The sequence below is a fragment of the Monodelphis domestica genome, chromosome 2, assembly GCF_027887165.1.
Source record: "Monodelphis domestica isolate mMonDom1 chromosome 2, mMonDom1.pri, whole genome shotgun sequence".
Lineage (NCBI taxonomy): Eukaryota > Metazoa > Chordata > Mammalia > Didelphimorphia > Didelphidae > Monodelphis > Monodelphis domestica.
The window spans coordinates 249,362,638-249,381,101 of NC_077228.1; the positions used below are offsets into that span (position 1 = coordinate 249,362,638).

The 18,464-nt window shown below is 34.9% G+C and overlaps 1 protein-coding gene across 1 annotated transcript in view; it reads left to right on the forward strand.

Annotated features, from left to right (window-relative positions):
* The window catches only part of MYOCD (myocardin), a 132,096-nt gene that overhangs the window by 85,418 nt on the left and 28,214 nt on the right, over nucleotides 1-18,464 (forward strand). The window contains 2 exon segments of the mRNA XM_056817458.1: nucleotides 5,959-6,206; nucleotides 7,127-7,277. Of these exon segments, the coding sequence (XP_056673436.1) occupies nucleotides 5,959-6,206; nucleotides 7,127-7,277 (399 nt within the window).

Here is an 18,464-nt window from a genome sequence, read left to right on the forward strand (position 1 = left end):
TGGTATATGTTGGTGATGGAATACTATTGTGCTAAATGGAATAATAAAGGGGAGGAATTTCACGGAGATTGGAACAACCTCCAGGAAGTGATGCAGAGCGAAAGGAGCAGAACCAGGAAAACATTGTACACAGAGACTGATACACTGTGGTACTATCGAAGGTAATGGACTTCTCCATTAGTGTAAATGCAATGTCCCTGAACAATCTGCAGGGATCTAAAAAAATACTATCCATAATCAGAGGATAAACTGTGGGAGTAAAAACACCAATGAAAAGCAACTGCTTGACTACAGGGGTGGGAAATGGGTTTGAGTCAAGAACACATGTGATAACCAGTGGAATCGTGCGTGGCCTATGGGAGAGGGAACGGTGGTGGGAGGCGGGGTGGGGAGGAAAAGAAAATTATCTTTGTTTCCAGTGAATAATGTTTGGAAATGACCAAATTAAATAATGTTTAAAATTTTTTAAAAATGCAAGGTGCATTTTTTTATAGAATAAAAGGGGGAATTGCAGAAGAGGCATGAAGAAAGAGACGATTTGAAGGACAAGCCAGGCATGCAGACCAAGGTGAAGGATCTGATCTGTAAATCAAGGTGAAGATTCCAAAAGGAATGTTCCCAGGGAGAGGCAATTGGAGCTAGAGATGGGGTGGAACTGATTCTCTCTCTCTCTGGGGTTACTGACGAAGGGAGGAACCTCTTCTCTGGGATTCCTGACCAAAGGAGACTGGCTTTTTTCTGACTTAGGCAGAGAGAAAGGCCTTTGTGGCTTTTAACAGAGTGTGGACTTAAATTACTCAAGTAGAGATTATCTGGCTAAAGAAAGAACAAAGGAAGAAAGATACTTATCCTCCAAACTCTCTGATTGTCCCTGAGTCACAGCTGTGGCTGGACTGACATTTCCCAAGCCCTCCTAATTCTCTTTATAGACTAGGGACACCCCCATACCACTCACCTTCAATTTCAATCCTGTCCTATCTTTCCTAGTAAACCTCCTTACCTGTGAAAAAGAACAAGAGTATCATCTCTAAATCTCATAGTTCACCTTTGAGTTATATAGAAAGGTGACTAAAACCGGGGGAGGGGAGAGGGTGGCAGGAGGGCTTCAGGTGGATGACTAGGAGGTGAACGGTGAAGGGTAGGAAATAGTTTGATTTATTAGCTATTAGTGATCAATAGGCAGCCCAGGGCAACCCCTCTAGCAGCATTTCAGCATCTCTCTATATCTCTCCATCTATCTCTCAGAAGTACTTCTATCTCTATAACAAATAGGCATTCCTGAAGTTTCCCTTTGGCAGCTCTCTAATCATCCAGAGTATATCCAGTTATTACAAGAAGAAATAGTTCCTCACAGATCATCTTTTTTATTACAGTTTGCCTCTTGGCCTTCTCTAAGTCCAAGGTAGTTCTTCATTATGTTCCCTTTTATTTTGGTATCTCCATCCTCGGTTTCTGTATTGAGGGCTTTATGTTTGGACACATTCTTTTTCCTTTCATAGTCTTTAATGGCATGGATAGGTCTTGCTTTGTTAATCAAGTTGTTAAGACTAGTTCCCATATTTTATATGCATTCCTGGATCTGGCCTCTGTTTCCTGATAACAAGTGTTGGTCTTGGCTCCTTCTCTGTCTCTTTCACCTTATAAAATCTTGAATTCAGAGTTGGATTCATTACTTGACAGGCCCTAACAAAATATTATTGATTATGCTAATAGCATACTTCCTACAAAACTCCAGAAAATTTGTATACCAAGTGCTGTCTTGGCCCTATCTCCTATAGCTCTTCTGTGGTTGGACAATAGCTGCCTAGACACTGGGCTGCCTACACATTGGGTTGGCTATTTCTTCTTTTGGTTCAGAATTGGCTTTTAGGGCTTTGGGGCACATAGAATCTACCTATCATTTTGCTTTTGAGTCTCTCCAGTTAACATTCCCTTTTTTTGTTGTTTGCACTTTATTTAGCTCTAAAAAATACCCAGTATGATTCAATAAAATAAAGATACTTTCTTTAGAATTAAAAAAGTATCTTGCACATATAGGAATTACTATGTAGCTGCTACTGTCAAGAATAAGATACAGATTGATTTAACTTAAAACTCATAGAAGTTTTTATTACAATATATTTTTATGTTAACAAAGACCATTTTTAAAGTATATCCTAGGAGCTCTAAAATGTTCATTTTGATCTGTGATTTCACTGATATGGTTTTTCCTTTCAGTAGTGTCACCTTGCTATACATATTTTCCTCCCAATCCTGAACAGATCTTGTTACACATGTAATTGCATTATAGATACTAGAGTTGGTGGAGTTTAAGTTGGGTATTAAAGGATAACTAGGATTCAGATAAAGAGAATGCAGTAGAGAGAACTTTATAATTGGAATAATGATACCAGAAAGGATAGCGAGATCGATCTGGACAGAACCTAAAGTGAAGAGCTAAGATTATTAAGTCAGAGTTGATCAGATCTCTTAAGTCTATCAGAGTTGTTTGTCCTTACAATGTTGTTATTATAAAATTTGCTTTCTTAATTCTATTCATTTCACTCTGAATTAGTTCCTAAAAACCTGTATAATAACATTCTATTGCTTTCACTTATGTTCAACCATTCCCCAACTGATGGGGACATCCCTTAGTTTCCAACTTTTTGTCATCACAAAAACTACTAGAAATACATTTGTGCTTATTAATCCATTCCCAATTTTTAAAATCTCTTTGGAGTATAGTACAATAATATTTCTGGGTCAGAAAGGAAAGCACAAAATTGCTTTCCAAAATGGCTAGAGAGAAGTAATGTGCCATAATTTCACCCTTTACAGTAGAAAGTTTTAATAAAAATAGTGTCCTATGCTCAAAAATAAAACGGTTACCCATTGTTTTATCTATGTAGCTATCTACTACAATAATTAAAATTAAATTATGAGGCTGTCAGTAGCTTTAATGCCTTAATTACATCAAAGTAGTGATAGTAAAGAGAGGGAAATGTAGGAAAGAGTTAGAGAGTTGCCTAGCTAAATAGTCTAATTGCCATTCTGATGGATTGAAGCTCACCACCTACAAAGGCTCCTTCAGGTCCAATGTCCCGACAGAAGAGCATGAGGGTGTGTCTTCAGACCCTTGTCTCACCTTTATAAGCAGTTTTCTCCATCCAGTAGCTCTCCCATGTCACAGTTCAGGAATCAGTCATAACTCCTTAATTTGCTTGGCCCAGTGGGGCAGTGCTTGTGGAATCAGTTTACCATCTTGTTGGTTTCAACTTCCTTTCTCTGAGGGCCTGTCTATTCCTCCACTTCTCAATGGTAAATGATTATATCAAAATAAAAGGAGGGAAATTCCTTTCTCACACTTCATAGCATAGAAATGCTGTAACCATTTGAATAGTGAGGACTCATTTGTTTGAGGATAGAGTTTAGACTAGATCTATAATTTTGTTTTAGTCTTAGAGTGTTCTAGAGCACTGAAAAAAATTATTTTTCCATAGACACACAGACAATATAACCCAGAAGCAAAACAAGAATTAATTTTTCCTGGCTCTAGAGTCATATCCTCTCTACCATAACATGTTTGCCTCTCCTCTCAAAGGAATATGGAGCAAATTACCTCTTTCTATTCATTTAAATGTTCATTTGTTTCTTCATTCAGTGGGGCAATAAATCTAATTCCCAACTCTGTATATTTATCATTTGGGGACAAAATTGGAGAAGAATAGGACATAATTGAGAGCAGTATCATGGCAGCTAGTTTTTCTAAATGTTCATTCCTTGAAACTCTCCTACTGGGACAAATATGGGCAAAAAAGATGGCAAGTTATTCCCTAATGGGCTAACATCAATGAATTCTTCTCCTCGCTATATTCTAGATGTTTTTTACAAGCCCTTGAAACCTGTTGATTCTGGAAGCATACTTTTTCCAAACTAGTAATTCATGTTTAAAAATATTCTTTGCTATTTGCAATCTCTCCTATTGTATGACTCCTCACAGAACCTCCACTTTTGAAATGTGCCCAATCCAGCCATGTCTTGTTACTCTATTCAACTATCTCACTTTTTAACTTTCTCAACTATACTAGGTAGTGCAGTGGATAGAACACAGGGCCTGAAATTTGAAAGTTGTTTTATTGCTTAGTCATTTTTCAATTGTATCCTCCTCCTCATGAGCCCATTTAGGGTTTTCTTAGTGAAAAGAGTGGCTTGCCATTTCCTCCTCCAACTCATCTTGCAGATGAGGAAATTGAGGCATAAAGCGATGAAGTGACTTCCCCAGGGTCGCCCAGCTAGTACGTATTCAGGGCTGGATTTGAACTCGTGTTTTTCTGGCTTCAGGTCCACTGTCAAGTCTAATCTTTGATAGATATACTTCTGTGATCCTGGGTAAGTCATCTCACCTCTGTCCATCTCAGTTTCTTCATTTGCAATGTAGAGATAATAACAGCACCTACCTCCCAAGATTGTTGTGAAGATCAAATGAGATAATACTTGTAAAGCATTTAGCCCCATTCCTGGCACATAATGAGCTCTATATAAAGTTAGATATTACTATTATTTATTAATGGGTACCTTTGTTAACCTTCCTTTCTCTTTCTCCTCTCCTCCTTCCTCCCTCCTCTCTTTTTTCTTTTCTTTTTTTCTCTTTCCTGTTTCTCCTCTCCTTTTTTTTTTAAGCTAGCCCTCAACATGTTTACTTCTTTGGCTTTCTCTATCAAAATTTAAGCTTCTTGAAGGCAAGGATCATCATTCTACTTAAAGATGTATTCCCAATATTTAGCATGGTGCACACTTAATAAGTACTTTTTGACTACTGGGATTATCACTTTCATTAGAGCAGCATAGGATAGTGGAAAGGATTCTTCTAAGGAGCCTTGTTTAAATCTCAGGTCTGCCATTTAGTAGCCTACAACTAAGGAAAAAACATATAACCACTGTATACTTAAAATTCTATTTCCTTTTCTGTAAAATGAGGACAATGCTGTTATTATTGACTTTATGTTTTTGTGAATAAAATTACTTTGCAAATCTTAAAATTAACATATAAATATGAATTAATATTATTATTATACTACCTAACCAAGGAAACTAAAATTTTCATATCTACTTCCTCCCCGGATTACTATCTATCTAAGGAAACATAAACAAATTTGCTATCTAATTCTCTTTTTGCTCTATTAAGGCTACCACTATCCTGTTTGCCCTAGTCATTAAGCTGTACTCATATTCCAATGTAAGTTTCCCATAAAGGGGAAAAATCTAGATTCATGAATATAGATCTGAAATGAATTTCAGATGTCATCTGGTCTGACCTTGTGCTTTTTAAAATAAGGCTCAAGATTTTAAGTGACTTGACTAAACTTCTACAGGTGACAATATTTGAACCCAGGTCATCTAACTTTAGAAACAGTGTTTCTTCCACTATAATGCACTTACAAGGAAACAGATTTAAAATCTTGCTTTTTTACAATAGGTATATGAGTATGGGTAAGACATTTAATATCTCTGAATCTCATTTTTTTTATCAGTAATGATTTTTAGGATCAAATTAGATAATGTTGGTAAATTATGAAACTTAAAATATTTTTAAATGTCTATTGTTAAATAGAATGTCCTGGATAAAATGTGTACATAAATGTACATTCAAGTCATTAAAAGGTTATCTTCCTGCCTCTCATCTTTTGCCTTGGGTAAAGGAAGAGTCTAACTGACATGCTAAGCTCTTGAGGCCAGAGTTATCAATCCATTTCCCACATCATGAAGTGTATGGGGGTGGGGGGTTGGATAATGAAAAAGATTGCTTAATTTAATAGTATTCATTCACATTGGAAAGGTATACGTCTCAAGTTATGTGTCCATTTTATTTTTCTGCAATATGTTTCTATAATTCAATCTCCCCATCTCATTTTCCACGGTATTACCTCATCCTCTTCTCTACCTGCTAATTCTTATTCCATTTTTCAATATCCCTTGCAGTCTAAGTCCTTTTTTGACAGCAAGAACCGCCACAAAAAGCCAAAGGACTCCAAACCAAAAGTGAAGAAGCTAAAATACCACCAGTACATTCCACCTGACCAAAAGGCAGAAAAGTCTCCTCCACCTATGGACTCTGCTTATGCTAGGCTTCTGCAGCAACAACAGCTTTTTTTACAACTACAAATTCTCAGCCAACAGCAACAGCAACAAAGATTCAGCTACCCAGGGCATCACCAAGCACAGCTAAAGTGAGTCAATTTAGGAGCCATAGTTGAAGGTAGTGAGGAGATTATGAATGTATTACAATCACTCTTTCCTATGTTATTTTCACTTATATTCTATTGCACATAGCCTCTGATTACCTTTCAGTTTTCCGTATTTGGTTGCATACTGTTTCTATTGTGTTAGCTTTGTCTTCCCAACTAGAATGTAAATTGCTTAAGGCAAGTGTTTGATATGGGGCAGAGAAACCAAACAATGAATTTCAAGGACATTAAGAGACATATGTCTGGAAAGAAGTGATGATGAGAAAAAGAGACCGCATAAAAACAATTCCTTGGACCAGGAAGTTCTGGGTTTGCACAGATCGTTCCTTCTACCAAACCACTGATCTATAATGCTAGAATATGTCCCCCTTAGTAAATTTTAACCCATCTGAGGACAAGAACTAGAGACTTCCAAGTATTCAGTCAGCAGTTGTTATTGATAGATCAATCTGAATTTTGGCATCCCTCCCCAACCTCTATTATCATAATTGTTATGATACATGAGCTGGCAAAACTATCATCTAGTATCAGCATCATATTTTATTGTCTCTGAAAGAAATGATAGTGAACAGAAAAAGGAGAAAGGAGAGAATTAGAAAGTCAAGAGAAATTTCACTTCTAGATTCCTTTAAAAGAAACAAAATTCTAAAAGATGGGAGGGAATAAGTTGAAAAAGGGAAGGAATTCCTTTGCTCAGAAAGATGTTGACTTGCCTGGTAATCATCATATTCAAGCCTCTGGACTTCTCTGTTTTGGGCTATGGACAAGCCAGAATCTAAATTCTAAAGAACCTAAATGAAAATATGTAGCCTGACTGATCAACCAACAAACATTTATTTAAATGCTTACTTTTGTCAAATAAACCATGCAGTTATCTAAAACATCCCATTTTCTGTTTTTAGGGAACACAATGAAGAGTTGATCAGAAATCCAAATTCATCAGTATCCATAAACAATACATCTCTATCTCCTGTCAAAACCACTTTTTCTGGACAAACTGGCATTTCTTCTCTCAAGCTGGGTCCTCTTCCAACAAATCTGGATGATCTGAAGGTATATGTTTTGGTAGCTATTTATTTATTTTTTAATTTTCTCTCTTATTACTATGAACTTGATAAGCTTTAACAAACATGAACGTTTTTGATGGCTGTTTAAAGAAAAAAGAAAGAAAATTGTATAGCAGTAGTCACCAAATATTATGCTAGTAATACAATTTCAGCCTATAAGTGTGTTGTGGTGAAGAAGAAAGGGAATTGTGTCATTGTATAAAATCCCAGTCACTAGCCACTTTTTAGAAATCCCTGCTCTATTACTAATAATGTAATATAAATATATATTATAATGTGATAGATAATAATGTATTATAAATAATATAATATAAAATAACTGCAGTTGACTCCAGAGTAGAGTAACTTGACATTTGTCCTTGAGAAGATCTATAAGACAATATGTTGATAATACATTTTCAAGGGTAGGAAAATATGATTTTATCCTTATAGGAAATTCCCATTGTGCTGATTTGTCAGCAGTTTGCCTCTATCTTATAGAGAGTTCAGGCATATTAAGAACCCAAATGATTTGCCCACAGTCACAAAATATGCTTCAGAAGCAGAATTAGAAACCCAGATCGTCCTAACCCCACAGTTAGTGAACTAGAGATTCTTATGTCTTTGCTAGAAATAGTGTCTAGAAGGAGGGAGATAGCAGAAACATTGTATTAGGTAAGATACCTGGTAAGATAGCATCTGGAATAGTATGTTACATCTGGTGTCATATTTTAGGAAAGACATTAATACGCTAGACAATGTTCAAATTAGGTAAATAGTGAGTATGCTCACATTCATGTCACAGAAGACCACTTTCATGAAATGAGAATATTTAATCTAGAAAAGAGAACCAGCAGGGGCAGGGAGGAGTAGGGGAAAGATTAGGGAAGTAAAATAGGGATGAAGAAAAGAAGATGTGATAGATATCTTCAAATATTTTGTCATGAAGAAGACAGCTTTGATTTGTTCTATTTGCAGAGGGAGCCTAACTATAAAGCAGCAGATTCAAATCACAAAAGAGTAGGCTTTGGTTGCAAATAAGAAAAACATTGCTATCTGTACAAAATAGAAATGAGCTGACTTGGGAAATAATTTGCTTCCTATAATTTCATTCTTGAAATATATGTTTAGCAACTGCTTGTCAGGGATTTTTCAAGGAATATTACTTTTCAGGTACTGAAATTGCAATTGTGATTCTATGATTTTCTTACTCCTATAGAATTGTTTATTATCTGCTTTAAAAAATTACTATAATTAAAGAGGAAAACATAAAGAACAGACCTCTGAGTCTAAGAGTGGGAGTCAAGAGCTTTGTATATTTTGACTTGAACTTAGGTTGACTCTTTGGGGTCACTGAGAATCAAATTGCCACTTACAACATGATTATTTAATGATGAAAAAAATCTCCCAAATAATATTACTTACCAATTTCAGCAGGAACAGTTCATGCAGAATGGGCTTATCTGGTTTCAAAGAGGAATTTTCCATTTTTTGCAAAGAATTAAACATGTTCTATTATAGAATGAATACTTCTTGAAGAAAGAGATTATTTAATTTTTATCTTTGTGTCCCCAGTTCCTATAAAATAATAGGTGCTAACTCTAACCCTAAATACGCTTTGATAGAAGGGTTTTATGTTTTGGGTAAGAAGTTAAAAAGTCCTTCTAACTATGAAATTCTGTGATTCACCACTCCCAACTATATTTCACTTAAATTGTAGGTTTTGAATATGTGATTTCAAGAATAATTGTTCTTTCTGAAAAATCTTAGAGATGCCAATTTTAATAGTAACTTGGTTTAATGCGTTGCAATTAATTCAGGATCTAGTTCTCAGTTCTACCTATTTACACATATAGAGATGGCTGACACATGGATTTGAATCTAACCAAATTGATTTGGAGTGACTCCAGGTGTGAATATATCTGAGTTAGTCACCAAGTATTTTATTTTAAATATCTCCTCCCTGATCTGCAAAGGTGTATCTGTCAATATTGTAAAAGATTACAATATCCCCTATGGCCACTAAATAGCACTCAAAAGGTTGAGTTCTTCCTTTCAGTGGCTGCTAGCCTTTCCCTTTCCATTACCATAAACAGCATTATTTCTTCTATTTCACCACTGTTTTCTGAATTCATTTCCAAATAAAATAACTAATCAGAAAATATTGATTAAGATCCTCCTACATCTAAGGCATTGTGTCCAGTGTTGGAAATACAAATATATGAAAATAAGAAGTGACCTGAGTTAATATTAATATTTTCAAGGTAATATTTTTTGTTACCTTACCCTATTTTCCAGGAAATAGTTTTTCCTGTGTTCCTCCTTCCTATAATTTTTTTAAACCCTTACCTTCCACCTTAGAATCAATACTATGTGTTGGTTCCAAGGCAGAAGAGTAGTAAGGGCTTAGGGTTAAGTGAGTTGTCCAGGGTCACACAGCTAGGAAATGTCTGAGGCCAGATTTGAACCTAGGCCTTGCACTCAATCCACTGAGATATCCAGCTGCCCCCTTCCTTCCTGTAATTTCAAAGAACTCAAACAGGCATCATGTAAATTGCTAAATTTAATATGATGAAATTAAAAATAAAACAAATAAAGCTACAAGTTGCTCCAGTTGAGAGAGGTCGTCCTTTCTCTTTCTTCTTGATCTTCCTTCCCTCTCTTCCAGCCTCAAACATTTTTGTAGGGGAGAATTCACATGTGTTCCTACAGGAAGAAAGAGGGAAGATGGTTGTTGGTGTTCCTTATGGACAAGGAAGGATAAAAAGCAGGATTCTCACAACTCATCCAATCTGATTTTAGCAAATTGTTAATTATTTAGTCATTAACAAGAAGCCTAAGGAAATCTTTTAAAATCCGAGTTACCTCTCTTATTTCGTCTATCACAATTTCCAGGGTCCAAGATCCAAGGACAATGAAGCAAAATTTGTCTGAAGGCTATAATTATAATAGAATGGGTACATTAGTTGGAAAAGATGAACTCTTCAGAGTTCCATCTAAGTTCTCCTTTGTACAGTACTATTTCTAATTCTGAACCCTAAAATTAAAGTGGGGAAATAGAGATTCCCTTATGAATTAAATCTTAATGGGAGGATCATTATGACAGATTATTTTAGTCCTATTTTTTTATTAAAATATTCCTAAACTCAATTTATTTAAGGAGTAGTTGGAGCTGCTAAGCATGAAGATTGTATTATAATAGCATCCTGGAGCAGAAATACCAAACTTGTAGCCCACAACACTCTAAAGTGTTTCCTTAAGTAAATTAAAATATAATTATAAAATGTTACAAAGCAAGTTAAAATACAATAAAACATAGATAATTTTGATATGTAGCTTTCTAAGTGAATATGTAGCCTACAAGGATCCTTATGTTTGATGTAGTGACCTTTTTCCATTTGAGTTTAACAGAACTGTTCTAAAGGTTACCCCTGTTAAAGAAATCTCTTAGAGTGATATACTTGTTAAAAGCCTTTAGAATCACTGCATACGATCTAATAGTACCAACAGAAAAAATAAAAACTACCACCAACATATTTATGCTAAATAGAATACTAGTTTTAATATCAGATTTCTTACTGCCCATTGCTACCTTTTGAACTATATTCTCTCAGTTATTTACAGGAAAGAGTTACAGTATGGAGAAAAAAACCCACAGAAATAATATATAACAATATGGATATATTATATATATATATATATATATATATATATATATTTCTCAGCTAAAAGAGCAAAGTCAGCCTTATGTATCACCAATTAAACATGTGTAAGATTTTTTTTTCAAAAAGCCAACTATGCAACAACAAAAACCCTTATGTATTTCCACTTAAAACTGTTAAGAAAATTAAAAATAAAAATGGATGGTGGCATTATGCAATGCTAGATCTGTTCAATAAATTTTCTCCACTATCAATCTATATGCATTCTTAATTTGGGTAAGAGTCTAAAGTAATGGAGAAAATAGAAAGGAAACTACAAAAAGATCCTAAAATATAGAACACTGAATTTTAATTATTTCAAATTGGAGTCATTTGTTGACTGAAAAATGCAAAAACTTTAGATGGATGTATTTATTAGCATGTATTAGCATGGATAAGAAATTGGTCATGAAGTGATTTGTTTTAGAAATGCTTGTATTGAAATGCACCAAACCTTCTCCAGGTTAAGTTTCCCTAAAACTGTCAAAGATCATAGAGACTCTTGTAGACTTCAAAGTCTTCCAGTCCAACTCAATCCAATCCAATAATTATTGGTTGATGAATCCATAGGTCACCAATTGAAGTACAAAGGATGATTTTTGGGGTTACAGGAGGTTCAATACCTTCTAAGAATCATGCAGATAGTCTCTTAGAGTGGTGTAAAAGTTTATTGGGTTTTGGTCTACAATTTAAGGGTAAATGACATAGGGAAATGGATTAGGCAATCTTTATACAGAAACACTGATAGGTAATGATTCACAAGATAAGGATAATGACCATAGGTTACTTCAATGATTTCAGACAGGAGTTTTCTATATGTAATGGATCAATATGTCAATGTGTGTTTGTACCAGTGATTTCCTGGCAGAATATCTGGTAACTTGGGTGAAAAACGGGTTGAGTTAATGCTAACCATTAACTTAGAAGTAGTAAGACACACGTGTCCAAATTGTTTTTCAGAATGGTTGAACACAAGTGTCTTACTACTTCTAAATTAATGGTTACCCAGAGACCTTTCATTCTGGGGTATTCTGGGCTTATTTCCACAGCCTTGCTGAATGGAAAGCCCCTGACTTCCTATCTACCCAGATGTTTTACGTCCTGGGGTGCACTGGACATGAAAGCCCCTGATCTCCCTGTGCTGCTCCCACAATTGGTTGAATACCTACTATGTGCAAGGTAGTTTTTTAAACACTAAAAGGTAAAAATGGTCTTTTACATCCAAGAGTTTCTGGTAGAGGATTAACAGCTATGGAAATTAGGAAAGGCTGAAGAATCCATATGATAACTAGTAAGTGGTCTGCCAGCCTTGAAGTTCTCTAATGTTAGAGAAACTACCACCTCTCAAGTCAGATCATTTTACTTAGGGAAAATTTTCCTGACATGTACCTTTTTGAAACTTTCATCCTATGTGCCTTCTGGAGTCAAAAAGAACACGCCTAATCTTTCCTCCATGTGCTAGACCAGCAAATACTTGAACACAGCTTTCATTACCACTATATTTTCTCCAGACTAGACATGACCATTTCCTTTGATCAGACCTCACCTGGCATACATTCAAGGCCTGTCATCATTCTTGTTGCTTTCATATTACATTCTCTATCCATTATTTTTGTTTGTTTTTATTTATAACTTATTATTTTATTTTTGAAGATTTATTTTTTGTTTATTTTTTAATTTATATTTATATAATATATATTTACAATAAATAATAAATAATATTTATTTTATTTTTTATTTTGATTTCAAAATTCTTTCCCTTTCACCTATCTCCCACCAATCAAGAAGGCAAAAAATATATCAATAATACATGTGAAGTCATGCAAAATATAGAACTATAGTAGCGTATTGAAAAAAAAAGACAAGAAAAATAGAGAAAGGAAAAAAGCAGGCCTCCATCTGCACTAAGAGTTCATTAATTTTCTCTCTGGAGATGGAAAGAAAAAATTATCATGAGTCCTTTAAAATTGTCTTGGATCATTAAACTCATTAGAAAAACTAAGTCTTTCACAATTATTCATCCTTACAATATTGTTATTACTATAAACTATATTACCTTGGTTCTGCTCACTCAATTTTGTATCTTCCCATGTTTTTCTGAAACCAATAAATAGCCATTTGTTATAGCATGGAATATTCCATCATAATCACATACCACAATTTTTTTAACCATTCCCCAATTGATGTGCATCCCCTCAATTTCCAATTCTTTGCCAACACAAAAAGAGCTGCTATGCTTTCTCTTTACTTTAATGTTTCTAAAATACAGACTTATTCCCTTTGAGCATAGTTCCAAATTATTTTTCAAAATGGTTGGACTAGCTCAAAACTTAACCAACATGCATTAGTGTACTAATTTTTCTACATCCCCTACAGCATTTATTATAATTCTCCTTTTTTATCATGTGAAACCAATTGAGAAGTGTAAGGCAACATTAGACTTGCTTAAATTTGCATTTTTCTAATCAATATTGTTTTAGAGCATCTCTCATGTGATCGTTGATAGTTCTAATTTCTTTTTCTGAAAACTAACTATTCATATGTAATGAACTTTTATCAATTGGGAAATGCCTCTTGTTTTTATAAGTTTTACTCAGTTCCCAATATATTTGAGAGATGAAGTAGGTATGAGGGAAAACTGTGAAAATTCTTTCCCAATTCCCTTCATTTCTTCTAATTTGGCCAATGTGGGCTTTGTTTGTATAAAACATTTTTAATTTCAAGTAATCAAAATTATTCATTTTATTTCTCATGATCTCCTCTATCTCTTGTTTAATCATAAACTCTTCTCTTAGATCTGATAGGTTAAAATATTCCATGATATCCTAATTTGTTTATGTTATCACCCTTTATGTCATAATCATGTATCTATTTTTATTTTATCTTGGTATTGTAAATCTTAAAATTTCTCAAGACTTGTGAATGTTAAAAATTCTCAGACTCTACCTTAGAACATTTGGTTAAGACAATTCCCCATTTTAAACAATGGAGGTACTTGATCAGGAATGTGAGAACTCTAACATTACTCCACCCATACTTAAGCATACTTTAGGGGAAGATAAAGCTGTGAACTCCTTACTGAACAATGAAAAGTACTTAACCCATACTTAAAGTAAAGTTAAAACCCCTAAGCTGGGTCTATTTTTAGATCTAAAACAAAAAGGTGCTAAGTACCTATGAAGGCCAAATTAATCACTAAAAGTTCAAGCAAGCTTAGCAAGAGGTGTGAGGTTTTAGTCTACTCAGGTGTGAATTACTAAAAAGTTTAGTCTACTCAGGTGTGAATTAAGAATGGTCAGTACTGTGAAAACATCAATTGTGATTGGTAGATGAGAAAACTTAGGGGAGGTAACATAGGAGAAAATTCTCTTTAAAATGAGACCAGAAGGCCTCTGAAAGAAAAATTCAGCCTTGGAAGCTAAAGTGGAGTTCCTGAGCTGAACTGGAGGGTCTCTCTGAAGACTAGAGTTTTGCTTGGAAGGATCTTGTGGTGAGTGATTAAAGACTGACTTAGTTTTCTCTCTTAAGGAGAAAGGCCCAGGCCATTGGCCTAGGCCCAAGCCCTAGCCTTCCTGTTATTTCTTTTTACTCTGTCTCTCTTCTTTTTCTTAATTCCTTTATTTGTATTAATTAAAATCTCCATAAAAACCCAGCTAACTTGGGTATTTCATATTTGGGAATTTTTCCCATGGTGACCACTTTATTTTTAATATAAAATCAAGAGATTGTCTTAAAACCATATTTTCGCAGTCATAGTTTATGGCAAATACTCTTTTGTCTGTAACAGTATTGAAATATGTGAGTTATTTCATTTATAAAGATAGTAAATTGATAAAGTGATGGTCTCTGTGTCAGGCTAGTAGGTTGGACTGGTAGGCCTCATACCTTCTTCTGAGATAAAACACAATCTGACAATTTTTCTTGATAAACAAAAGGGTTTATTTGACAGGGCTTAAACAGGGAAAGGAAGAAGGGCCAAGGGGAGATTCCCTATCTCTAGGTTTTCTAATTCTCTTCTCTCCACCTAATAGACTCTCACAAGTCTTTTCTTCTGGTCTTGAAGCTATCTGACACCCTACCCTCTCTGTCTTTTAACACAAAAATTCCCTATCTAGCTTTTACTGACTATGACCTCTTCAAATTAGCATTGGTAGAGAAATATAGTTCAAGTTGCTTTGATAGGGTAATGACAGAATGATAAAGTCACCCTCAAGGGTTCCAGCCAAGAGGATGCAGTTTCCTTTGATGACAGGTATCATCTTCTCAGCTAAGCTTCTTCTCAGTAACTCAGATATAATTAAGAAATTGGAACCCAGGGACACAGGTAGCAGGAATAGATGAAATCCAATGAATAAATCTTTCTTTGTCGACCAAATGGATGATGAGAGGAACCTCAGAGGCAGAGTCCAATGGCTTCCCACAGAAAGTCAGTTAGTCTCCCTGACAGGAAGTGATCTCTATCAGCTCCCGAGAGTCAGGAACCAAAGAGAGCTGCCTCCATTACTCTGGTCCTCTTTATATAAATCCCTGACACTCCTTGGAACATTGTCCTTGTGTTACATGCCTGAGCAAACCTGGATTACAAAAGCAAGCCTCTGCCTTTTGCAAACTTCTTCCTTATTTTCTATAGTTTAATAGTATATGGTATGAAGTGTTGTTCTATGTCTAGTTTATTCCAAACTGCTTTCTAGTTTTATGATCATTTTTTGTAAAAATGTTGCATTCTTCTCCCAAAGGCTTGGATTTGGGGGGTTTATCAACAACTATATTACTACTGTAATACTACAGTGTATTCATGTATAATCTACATACCATTTTGTCATCTCAGGGAGTGGGGAGGAAGTAAAGGAGAAAGCAAATTTGGGTCACAAAATATCAGAAAACAACTATTAAAAATTGTTTCTACATGTATTTGAGGGGAAATAGAATAAAATATTACTGGAAAAGAGGAAAAAATACTATGGTGTATTGTGTACTCAATCTAGTCCCCTGATGCTCCCTTCTTTTTCCTAGTCAGAACCAAATTACTCATGCTTACTGTTTTGTAATGTAGCTTGAAATCTGGTACTGCTAGGCAAACTTTCTTCACATTTTTTCATTGATTCCCTTGATGTTCTTGACCTTTTGTCCTTCCAGATGAATTTTGTTATTATTTTTTTATTTTATAAAATAGTTATTTGGTAATTTAATTGGCACTGATTAAGTAAGTTCAATTAGGAAGAATTGTTATTTTTATTATACTGGCTTGGCCTACCCATTAGCAATTAAAATTTCTTCAATTGCTTAGATGTGTCATTATTTGTATGAAAAGTGCTTTGTAATCATGTTCATATCATTCTTGGGTTTGTCTTGGCAGTTAGACTACCAAGAATTTTATATTTTCTGTAGTTATTTTATTTTATTTTTAATTCTATCGCTCACATAACCACCATTTACTCCCACTCACCTCTCTGCATCTTATATTGCAATATTTTCTCTCTCTCTCTCTCTCTCTCTCTCTCTCTCTCTCTCTCTCTCTATATATATATATATATATATATATATATATATATATATATATATATGTATATATATATATATATCTTGCTCTCTCTCTCGCTCTCGCTCTCTCTCTCTGCTATATATTTTTTAACTTAACTTTTAAATTTTTTTCCATGGTTACATGATTCTTGTTGTCTCTCATCTTCCCTTCCCCTCCCCCCCGCCCAGAGTTGACAAACAATTTCACTTGGTTATACATATATTATCACCAAAATCCCATTTCCATATTATTCATTTTTATAATAGAGTAATCTTTTAAAACCCCAAATCATATACACATATAAACTACTGATAAATCATATGTTTTCTTCTGGATTTCTACTCCCACAGTTCTTTATTTAGATGTGGATAACATTCTTTCTTATAATTTCCTCCATGCTGTTCTTTACATTACATTGCTTTTAGTACTAGAGTCAATCACATTTGATTGTCCCACAATTACTGTCTATAATGTTCTCCTGGTTCTATTTATGTAGGACTTTCAGTTCTTATGTAAGTCATCAGTTCATGTAGGACTTTCCAGTTCTTATAGAAATCAAGCAATTCATAATTCCTTATAGCACAATAGTATTCCATCACTATCGTATACTATAATTTGTTCAGCCATTCCCAAATGAAGAGACACGCCCCATCTTCTAATATTTTTGCCATCACAAAAAGTATAACTATAAATATTTTTGTACAAACAGAACCTTTTCCATTTTTTTCCTATCTCTTTGGGATACAAACCTAGCAGTGGATCAAAGGACAGGCATCCTTTTAAAATCCTTTGACATAATTCCAAATTGCCTTCCAGAGTTATTGGATCAATTTACAACTCTACCAGCAATGCATTAGTGTTCCAATTTTGCCACATTCCCTCAAACATTTATTATTTTCCTTTACTGTCATATTGATCACGCTGCTTTTATATAAGGTGGTATCCCAGAGTTGTTTTGTTTTGCATTTCTCTAATCAGGAGGGATTTAGAACATTTTTATGTGATTATCAATAGTTTTGTCTGCAGTTATTTTTTTTTACTTTTAAACATTATTTTATTTGTTCATTTTCAAACATTATTCCTTAGAAATGAAGATCGTTTTCTTCCCCCCCCCCCATAGCCAACGCACAATTCCACTAGGTATCACGTGTGTCCTTGATTCGAAACCATTTCCATGTTGTTGGTCTTTGCATTAGAGTGTTCATTTAACGTCTCTCCTCAGACATGTCCCCTTAACCCCTGTAGTCCAGCAATTGCTTTTCCTCGGTGTTTTTACTCCCACAATTTATCCTCTGCTTGTGGATGGTGTTTTTTCTCCTAGGTCCCTGCAGATTGTTCAGGAACATTGCATTGACACTAATGGAGAAGTCCATTACGTTCAATTGTACCACAGTGTATCAGTCTCTGTGTACAATGTTTTCCTGGTTCTGCTCGTTTCACTCTGCATCACTTCCTGGAGGTTGTTCCAGTCTCCATGGAATTCCTCCACTTTATTATTCCTTTTAGCACAATAGTATTCCATCACCAACATATACCACAATTTGTTCAGCCATTCCCCAATTGAAGGGCATCCCCTCATTTTCCAATTTTTCGCCACCACAAGGAGAGCAGCTCTTGTACAGGTCTTTTTCCTTATTATCTCTCTGGGGTACAAACCCAGCAGTGCTATGGCTGGATCAAAGGGCAGACAGTCTTTTATCGCCCTTTGGGCATAGTTCCAAATTGCCCTCCAGAATGGTTGGATCAATTCACAACTCCACCAGCAATGAATTAATGTCCCGACTTTGCCACATCCCCTCCAACATCCATTACTTTCCTTTGCTGTCACGTTAGCCAGTCTGTCTGCAGTTATTTTAAATGGAACTTTACTTTCTATTTCTGCATTCTAGACATTGTTGATAATATATGCTGATGAAATTTATGGGTTTATTTTATACCCTGAAACTCTGCTAAAGTTGCTGTTTAAACTAGT